The sequence below is a fragment of the Telmatherina bonti genome (assembly GCF_933228915.1).
Source record: "Telmatherina bonti genome assembly, chromosome: 18".
NCBI classification, from domain to species: Eukaryota; Metazoa; Chordata; class Actinopteri; order Atheriniformes; family Telmatherinidae; genus Telmatherina; species Telmatherina bonti.
The window spans coordinates 36,468,677-36,478,904 of NC_136616.1; the positions used below are offsets into that span (position 1 = coordinate 36,468,677).

Genomic DNA, 10,228 nt, shown 5'->3' on the forward strand with positions numbered 1-10,228 from the left:
TGCTTCTAATCTTGCAGAATTTCAGGATTAAATACCATCTAAACAGAAGAGTTATTAACTGCCCCACCCCAACCCCAGGCATAACATAACACACACACACACACACACTCGTACATACATGTATATCATTATCACTTGGCTGAACGCTTAATCCTGCTTGAAGAATTTACAAGTTCCCTATTGGGTGAACTATTTTGTTAACATTGACATTGAGCGAACTCCAACCTGCCCGTAGCTAAGAGCTAGCCAAGCAAACCCGGAGCTAACTAGCTAACAGAGGTAGACGGGCTAAAGCTAAGTCACGTTGTTAGCTGGCTAAAAAATGGAGTTGTGCTACATTTTGCCTTTGTGCTGCGGGATATCAGGTCCATGTCAATCAAAAGGACACACCCCTTATTATGCTGAATTTCAATGAAAATAGTTATAAAAACAAATTTCACCCCTCCACACAGTTGTCATGAAGGTAAACCTGACCGATTAAACCTAAAAAAAAAATGTACCAGTCTGTAAACATGTTTATTTCTGCTGTAAACATGTTATTCCTGCTGTAAACATGTTTATTCCTGCTGTGAAGTTGGTCTTTTTTAACATGGGAGTCTATGGGGATTTGCTCTGTTTTGGAGCCCCCAGTAGATGAGGAGGGAACTGCACTTCACCTTTAGCGGCTGGAAGTTGATGCCTGTCGATGTGATTTCTAACGTAGCTATGTACTCTGGACAGTACGGTGTACGGTCTGAGACCTGATTAAACCTGAGGAGAAGTTTAATCAGCGTGAATTTGTTTGACGTTTAATAATTGCTGTTTTTCTTTTCATTGACAGAAAGACAACGTGGCGACCTCGCAGAGCTAGCTGCCTGCTGAGCGTACGTGCACGCTTGTACGTTTGTGTGTGCGTGTGAGGTCATGTCGGGCATGACGAGCAGCGTGTGCGTGGAGAGTGACATCTCTTCCATGCTACAGAGAAGCTCGGCTCCCTCTCACCATCACCCAAATCACCACGGTTACGGCGGGCAGGGACAGGTGAGTTTTTGGCTCAAACCTGAACCGGGTCTGACATTGGTGCTTCGTCTGGACCAGAATTTTACCAGAACAAACCGTCCTGAGACGTTTTATCATCTGATGGAAAACATGAGCTGATTGTGAATCTGATGGCTCGACAACGACAGGCGAAAGTCATCGCCACCTTTGGGAAACCCAACACACGGGATGCGACAAACGGCGCGACTCCCTAAGATATGTGACTGGTTCTGATACTGGAGGGAATTCTGGCGTTTCCACTGCAGTCCGGGGCAGATGAAGCATGAAGGATGACAAGTCGGGAGATTTTGTTCTGACAGATATCTCGCTGTTTACTCGACTTGACAAAATAAACAAAAACAAAGTTTTCAAAGTTCTGTTTGAAAAACAAGGAAACGTCCAGGTGAATGTCATTGTTTCCTGTCAGATCTCGAGGACAATCCAGAAAAATCCAGATTTTAGTTGATCGGTCAGTGAAACCCTCACTGATTGGTTGTAGAGCTGCGAGACAAGAGGTGATCATTTTACAACTTTATTGTGTTACGTCACAAGGCCCCGCGCACACGTCTACGTCAGCAAGGGCAAAATTTCACATGCACGAATGTCTCCTGTCGCTTTGCAGCGACAAGTTCCTCCATCCATCTTCTGCCGCTTATCCGGGGTCGGGTCGCGGGGGCAGCAGCCTAAGCAGGGAAACCCAGACTTCCCTCTCCCCAGCCACATTTGGCAACTCTGTGGGGGGATCCCGAGGCGTTCCCAGGCCAGCCGAGAGATATAATCCCTCCAGCGTGTCCTGGGTCTTCCCCGGGGTCTCCTCCCAGAGGGACGTGCATGGATCACCTCACCAGGGAGGTCCAGGAGGCATCCTGACCAGATGCCCGAGTCACCTCAACTGGTTCCTCTCGGAGCAGATGTTCCATAGAAAATGACTGGAAAATAAGCGATGTGTCGAGTCCATGATGCAGCAACATGTCTGTAAAAATGTCTGATGCACAACCAGAGAATGGAACAAACCAGAGAAGAAGAGGAAAAAGGAAGAAACCGCAAAATAAAAAGCACCCAAAGAAGAAGTTGGGACACAAAAAAATAACCAACAATACCGCTACCAACTTGTGTCAGAACCTGAACTCAGCACTGCCCACTAGTGGATGAACTGACCTACAAACCATGGCAACATAAAAAACAGAAGTATGAGGACGACGATGTTGGACAACGTTAGAAACGTAAAGGAGCAGAAATGGACTTTAGACTTTCGGAAACACAAGTTGTCCTGCATTAAACTTTCCGATCAACCACTTTTCTTTGTTTTTCATGTCTTCTTCTTCATTAGTATTTCTAGTTGCAGCATTGCCCCCGGTAACAAAGTGTTTTATTCAGACAACGCAGAAACTTCCAAAACAAAGAAGAAGTTGAGAACTGTTTAAAAAAAACAACAGTTTTTATTCTTCTTCTGGTGTTTTTGGATGGTTGTCAACAACCTTATTGCACCAGTACAAAACTCCAGACCTTTCACCAGTACAAAACTCCAGACCTTTTACCAGTACAAAACTCCAGACCCTTTACCAATACAAAACTCCAGACCTTTTACCAGTACAAAACTCCAGACCTTTTACCAGTACAAAACTCCAGACCCTTTACCAGTACAAAACTCCAGACCCTTCACCAGTACAAAACATCTGGAGCTTCATGGAGGCTGAAATCCAGCAACCAGTTCCAGTAGAGCAGCTGGAATCCTTCATCAGACCAGCATAAAGAACCTCCGGTAACTGGTTTCCTGACTTCCCAGACGTTTACAGACATGTTGAATGAAGAAGAAGAGATGCGAACAATACTTTTTCGTGACGCATCAGATTCACAATCGGCTCGTATTTTCCATGAAGCGATGAAATGTCTCAGTTTCATCCTGTTACTGGGAATGGAACACGTCCTGACGCGGTTTGGGCGGGACTTGAACTGGTGATACTGGTTTGTCTTACAGGTGTCGGGTCTGACGCCGATGCTGGACTACACCACGGAGATGGACCGCTACCGCTCCTCCATTGCCAACTTCTACAAGACCAACGTCAACATGAACATGAACGTTACAAACTTCCCCCAGTCTGCCAAACTTGCGGCGCGCTTGGCGGCCGCCGCTCCAATCTTCCCCCCGACGGCCGCCAGGCTGGGTGCCATGGCAACGGGGCCCTGGGGTTGCCACGACAACATGAACATGAACCACCCGGCGGCCATGTTCTGGGGCCGACCCAAACCTGTGGCGACCGCGCCGACGCACCACCCCCACCACCACCCCTCCACGACACCGGGTCACATGGCGACCTCGCACCCTCACTCCACCAGCATGCACCAGGGCAGCGGGGGCTCCGGAGGAGGAGGCGCAGGGAGCGGCGAGGGGGGAGGAGCCGAAAAACACGGACACACCGCGTCACTTCCTGTTTCACAAGGAACGGCGCACCATCACCCCATGGCGCCTAGCAATGGGAACTTCCTCCCCGGTTACAGCAGCGGGGCGGATTGTGGCGTCATAAACAAACAGGGACACGCCCACGCGGACATGATGGGCCTATCAGAGGGCGGCAGCTGCAACGGAGGTGGGGTGATGGGCGGTAGCTTCCTGGGGGGGCTGGGATTACCCCCTGGGGTCATCGTCATGGCGATGGGGTCAGCAGGGGGCGGGATCTCAGACGCCAGCAGCGCCTTTCAGATGACAGGTGGTCAGCGAGCGCTAACGGACTGCCAGCAGCACGCCACCTCCTCCCCGTGCCCCTCCTCATCCTCGCCCTCGTCTTCGGGTGTGACGGCGGGGGGCGTTTCCCTGTCCTCGTCTTCATCCTCGTCGTCAGGGACGGTCGCTAAGAGGAAGAGGAAACGGTGCGGCGTGTGCGGGCCGTGCAGGCGGCTGATCAACTGCGGCGTCTGCTCGTCCTGCCGCAACAGGAAGACTGGTCATCAGATCTGCAAGTTCAGGAAATGCGAAGAGCTGAAGAAGAAGCCGGGGGGCGGAGGGGGGGCGCTGGAGGTGAGCATGCACGACGGCGCGATTGTTCACCATAGAAGAAGTTAATCAATATGTTTGATCCTGGAATCAGTTCTGATTGGTTTCACTTTCTGTGATCTGTTGGTGTGTGTTTTGGCGTGTTGGTGTGTGTTGGTAAGTGTTGGTGTGTGTGTGTTTTGGCGTGTTTGCAGGTGTGTTGGTGTGTGTGCAGGCGTGTTGGTGTGTGTGTTGGTAAGTGTGCGTTCAGGCATGTTGGTGTGTGTGTGTGTGTGTGTGTGCAGGCGTATGTGTCGGCTCAGTTAACCCAGATCAGCGGCAGCGAGGCATGAGCTGCAAGGCATCTCACCCCGCTGAGTGTGTGAGTGTGTGTGAGTGCTGTGCAGATGGCGGGTGGTGAAAAGCGAGCGCTCGCTGCCTGCCGAGGTCTGGCTGCCAGCCAGCACACACACACACACTCACACTCCAGCTCTCCACGGATTCATGGCGATAAATCGAGCCGGCGGACTGAGGGAAGGAGAATATTTATGTTATCTCCGTGTGTGTGTGTGTGTGTGTGTGTGTGTGTGCCATGAGAATTAGCGAGGATCAATAATTCATCGACACCGGTTGTCGACCTCTCTGATGACTCCATACATCTCCAACACACACACACACACACACACACTTCCTGTGGGAATCTTTACAAACTAACACTACTTATTCCCACATCTGCACACGTGCACTCTGGACACACAAACATGGAGTGTGTGTGTGTGTGTGTGTTAGAAAGACAGTGAATTACCAGCCATAATCTTCTTCAATTACACGCTAATTGGACCTGCGGAGGCTAACGGCAAGCGACAGCAGCGTGTGTGTGTGTGTGTGTGTTAGCAGGTGGTTTCACGCCGTTGCCTCATCCCTTTTCCGCTGCTTTGAAGTCGGCCTGAAACTCCGAGCCGCTTGGGAAGTCGGTGTCATCGACATGAAAGCGGTCCAGGTCGTTCTGATGGAACATGAGTCCAGAACAAACTGAGCGCCAGCTTCGACAGGAATCACCTCTGGCTGGAACGGACGTCCCAGCGCACACCGAGCGCACCGTGTTAGATGCAACACTTCCTCTGACGGGACAAAACTTTGAAGAACTTCCTGTTGTCGACGCAAATCCAGGAAAATCCCGGAAGTAGACCCTCCATAGCTGCGTTTTCAGAAAGTTTCCACAAGGCGCCGTTTTCACCTGTTGGACCAGATTATACGAGGATTGCTGTCAGACCGCCACAGACTAGACCTAGGAGATTAATCGGATTGTAATCTCAGTACGATCTGGGTTTCCAACGATGATAAAAATAAAAGGTTGTGATTATTTTTCTCTCTGCAGTTTCCTCTCCTGCTGTCTTCAGTTGCTAATCGAGCGTCTCTGGCGTTGCAGCGCTGTGCTGTAAACTCCTCCCACAGCCGCTTTGCTTTCATTCAGACACTGTTGCCAACTTGGAGACTTTCTCACTAAATCTGGAGACTTTTTTTGTTAAAAGCGACAAATCTAGCAGCTTTTACTGGAGTTATTCGAGACTTTTCTGGTGTTTTGGCGACTGACTTGAAGGCACATATTGTTCTGCAGTTACTGTAAGGAAGGAGCAGCGGGAGCCTCTCCCGTCCTAAAGCACTCCCAGGCGGCTAGTCTCAGTCGGCTCCGGCTGCAGGTCAATGTAGAATAACTGCAGTAGGTTGTGGAAGTTCATCTAAACATAGTTTATACCATTGTCAGTTACAACTGGCTGCATTATTTTCCTATACATAGTTTGGCCAGTTAAACACTAATATCCGTCCATTTTGGGGCGTTACCATAGCAACGCGTTAACCAGCTGGTTCAGATCAACCGTCTTTTAACAGGTGAATGAGAGAAACGCGCTGCAGCCTGACAGCGGTTGTTTGGCATAAAAATTACATCCAGGCCAACGTAAAATAGTTTCTATATAAGCGGTAAAAGCGGATTAAACAACTTGGAACCGTACATTAGACGGTTATAATGTACGACACGGAGTCTAGAACACCACGACTCACAGCGTTGTTTAAAAGTACTGGATAGTTGTGTTAAATAATCGTGATCTCAGTTTCAGTCAAAATAATCGTGATCAAAACTTCATACGTCATAATCATAATCGAGCAGCCCTACTTACGCAGCTTCGTTTTAGGGTTTTCCACTTGCTGTGGAGGATTCTCCACGACTTTTCGAAGCCCACCTTCCTCGTTTCTCTGATTCCTCTGCATTTTGCTGTTTTTGCTGTAAAATGTGGCGGTGCGGTGACATGCGTTAAATATCCGTTAAATGGTGACGACTGAAGCGACTGAATTTACGATGAGTGTAAGGCGTTTCACATCCTCCACGAGAAGCCAGAACTTTGTTTCTGCTCTTGAGGCTTCAAGACCCCCCCAAAACAAATTGTTTTGGTCATTTCATAGAAGCTTCTTCTGCGACGGGGCAGGATCATGGATCCGTGATCCCATTCAGCTGTTTAATAAAACCATCTTTTCAACCATCATTAGCGAAAATGCATTCAGGCTTTTCCGTGTTTAGCGTGTTCCATCCTCCACGAGAAGCCAGAATTCTGTTCCTGCTCTCGACACCGCAAGAACAAGAAAAACATTATTTTTTGTCAGGTTCATTCATCCTCCTCGAGAAGCTTCATCTGGAGCGGAGCGGGGATCGCTACAATGTCCACTTTATGTGCAATGAACCCGGTTATTTCACATTAAATGAAAAACTTCGTCCGCGGCAGGGAGGGGTGTACGTGCGGCTGCATACTGTTCTCTCACCACCTCCATCAGCTATTTTATGAAAACAATCTGTTTTACCTGCAACAGCAAAAACATTGAAGCAGTAACTTTCCGCATCCTGCTTTTCATAGTTAACCACGCCCTCCTCAAATGTCCGACCAATCACACGATACTTCCCAGAGCCCCGCAAGGATAAACATCTGCCAGCCAATGTGTTGAGAAGCACGTCCGGGAGAACAAAATGACGTCATTTTCTTCTCAGGTCAAGATGAAAGTTCCCGCTTCTCGTGGAGGATGTGGGAGGATTTAACCACACACACCTCCAATGTTCGACCAATCACACGATAGTGCTGTGAGATGTCCCCAGAAAAAGGTTCTCGTTTCTCCAGGCGGACAATTAACCATTTCTATGCCTGTTTGCTGCCTGAAGAGACCACTAGGAGGCGCACCAGAGGTCTCAAACTGGACAGAGTTGTTGAATTTGATGGAGGTAAACAAAATGGTAAACATGGAGACGGTAGAAGTTCGGATTCGGTTAAATCTGGGATCAGATTAACGGTGTGTTCAGACCAAACTCGTTTTGAGCGTCAAGAGTGTGAAGTCTATGTGGAGGTGCGTCTAGGAGGCGTCAAGCTTTCTCGTGGCACATTTTCAGCGTTTGGCATGGCGGCGTGACGTGCCAAAAATTTAAAAAGTCTTTTATAAGATTGACGCGCGGAACGCGCTGCAAACACCATGGATGGAAAATCCGAACTTTTGCCGCTTGACGCAGGGCGTCAGCCAATCAGAGCGATATACGTCTCGGCTCATTTTTCAGCAAGACAAAGTCAAAAATGGAGGAAAAGCTAATCATTTTGGTATGTGCAAAGCCAGTCATCTATGACTGTTAAGATTTTTATAATTGTGATCGGAACAGAAAGGACCTTGCCTAGCCCTAGGACAAAGATCTCTAGCTTAATTTATTGAATAAAGCCATGCCGCTCTCTCTACTGCACCGCCATCATTCAGACTGTCCGGAAGAAAAGCTCCGCCTTTCCCTCCTCTCTTTTCTGCCGTGTTTGCCGCTTACTCCTGACAAGCAGCAAACGCGGCAGGATTTGGCGTTGGACACAAAAGTGACAGTTTTGTGACCATCAGCGAGCATTCAGCATTTTAAACGTTTTTGACGCTCAAAACACGTTTGTTGTGAACACGTTGCTGTTGCTAACCTCACTAACTGTGTACAAAAAGTTACTTTAACGGCAGACTTACGGCGCCACGACTCCAACTTTGTGCTTTCCAGGATTTTAAAATGACAAATCTGTACTTTTCCCAAAAATTGCGTAAAACCTTTGGTGAGAAACCGATGTAAACATTGTAAATATTTCGCTGGTCACTGTAAATATTGCTGCACTGCGGAGGATCGGGACACACAATAAACAACCACAAAGTGACTTTTCTGTATTTCTTGTACGTTACAGAACCCGTCAATCTGCTTCATAACAAAAAGGATCATATTAAAACGATCAAATGAAGAATGTGTTGAACTGACTGCCTACACCAGTCGAGCATTACATTGAAGTTCCAGTTTATTTTCATTTAAACGTGACTCTTTGTTTTGTGACAATGTTTCATTGATGATCTTCTGTTTGTCTGCCTCTTAGTTTATGTTGAGAAAACTTCCCAGAATAAACAGTTTGGCTAAAAAACTTCCTACAAAAAAATGTAAGAGCTGAGTTTGTTTTATTGGAGGTAGCGGGATCTTAAAACAGTTTGAAGGGCTCATAGAACGGTCCAGCTTGGTTTTTAACCAGAAGTCCTGGAAGCTGTTAAAACAAACATAAAAACACTTTTTGTTTTGTTTTCTTTCACAGCGGCCGCCCTCCGTCCCAACAGGCGAAGCATTTCGTTGGTTCTTCTAGCCCTCCGGCAGCGGCGCCGCGATCCGAGCAGGAAGCCACCAACACGGACCACAGCTTCGAGAACTGAACCAGAAGCTTCACAGCGGGATTTAAATCCCGAGTGGAAAACCAGTTACAGCCCACAAATCCAGTCTCAGCTGGAGTGGGAATCCCACTGGAGAGAGGAGGAGGAGGAGAGCAGTGTGATCACAGGAAAGACGAGGAAGAAAACCATCTTCGTAAACACTGTAAAAACGAGCGTTTGATCCCTGTGGGACTTTATCACCGCTGATCAAATGGGACTGCAGCTCCACATGAACCCGAGGTGGAAAAATCACTTTAATATCCATAAATGACGTAACTAACATCGCCAACAGGCCTGGCTCAGGCTTCAACAAACCCGGACATCTGTTACGTTTCCAAGGCAACCTGGATGCTGACAGACGTATCCGCTACGTAATGCTGACATTATTTTATAACTTATCCATTTATATGTTAATTAATCTTTAAATTCCGCGTCTGCTTTTGATTGACATGTAGCACAGAGTGTAGCACAACCGCGGTTTGTAGCTGGCGAACACCGCACCTTAGCTTTAGCTACTCTGGTTAGCTGGTTAGCTTCATTAGCTCCAGGTTAGCTTGGTTAGCTTTTAGCTACAGGCAGCTTGGAGTGTGATGGGTTTGAATCATCATCATCATCATCATCACCCTCTCAGCTCCACCTCTTTGCCCAGTTTAGCATTTTCCCAGCGTGACGACACGCATTAAACTGTGGGAACCGCCCACCAAACTTCACTTTATCTCGTCACAGAGGCTCATCTTTTTATTTACAGCCTATAGATGAAACGCACACCAACCCAAACTGAACTGGACCTTTTGGCTAAAATGGGGCTTTAGTGTAAACAAAAAGTTATCTTTCCACCTTGTTTAGCTTTTAGCTACAGGCAGCTTGGAGTGTGATGGGTTTGAATCATCATCATCATCATCATCACCCTCTCAGCTCCACCTCTTTGCCCAGTTTAGCATTTTCCCAGCGTGACGACACGCATTAAACTGTGGGAACCGCCCACCAAACTTCACTTTATCTCGTCACAGAGGCTCATCTTTTTATTTACAGCCTATAGATGAAACGCACACCGACCCAAACTGAACTGGACCTTTTGGCTAAAATGGGGCTTTAGTGTAAACAAAAAGTTATCTTTCCACCTTGTTCAGCAATCTTATGATCTCACAGACACTAAAAACACAAGATCTCCTTAATCTGACTGGAGGATCGGATCAATACCTCTGCGGTTCAGCTGATCATTTCATCCCCGACCTTTAGTCCTACATGTGTGGATGTCACCACCAGCGTCTGCCTTCAAACGGGAACATGTCCAGGTGTCTTGTCCCACAGCAAATCGTTCCAGCTAGAACCTCAAAAATGAATCATTTCTGACCCTTGATCAGGCAAACTGATGCGGAGTGGAAGGAAACCAAACAATGAAAGAGTTCTGAGCATGTCTCCTCTCTTCTGTGACAAAACTGCCTTCCTCCTCCTCCTCTTCCTCCTCCTCCTGTCAAACCCCATCGTAGCCAAACCGGG

General features: G+C 47.7%; 1 protein-coding gene across 1 annotated transcript; it reads left to right on the forward strand.

Annotated features, from left to right (window-relative positions):
• Nucleotides 1–903: 903 nt before the first annotated feature.
• LOC306769084 (uncharacterized protein) lies at nucleotides 904–8,664 on the forward strand (the record flags this gene model as incomplete). The annotated part of the gene is made up of 3 exons (XM_079257597.1): nucleotides 904–1,020; nucleotides 2,996–4,033; nucleotides 8,617–8,664. 3 exons carry the CDS (start codon nucleotides 904–906, stop codon nucleotides 8,662–8,664), a joined length of 1,203 nt encoding a protein of 400 aa, XP_079113723.1.
• Nucleotides 8,665–10,228: the final 1,564 nt, after the last annotated feature.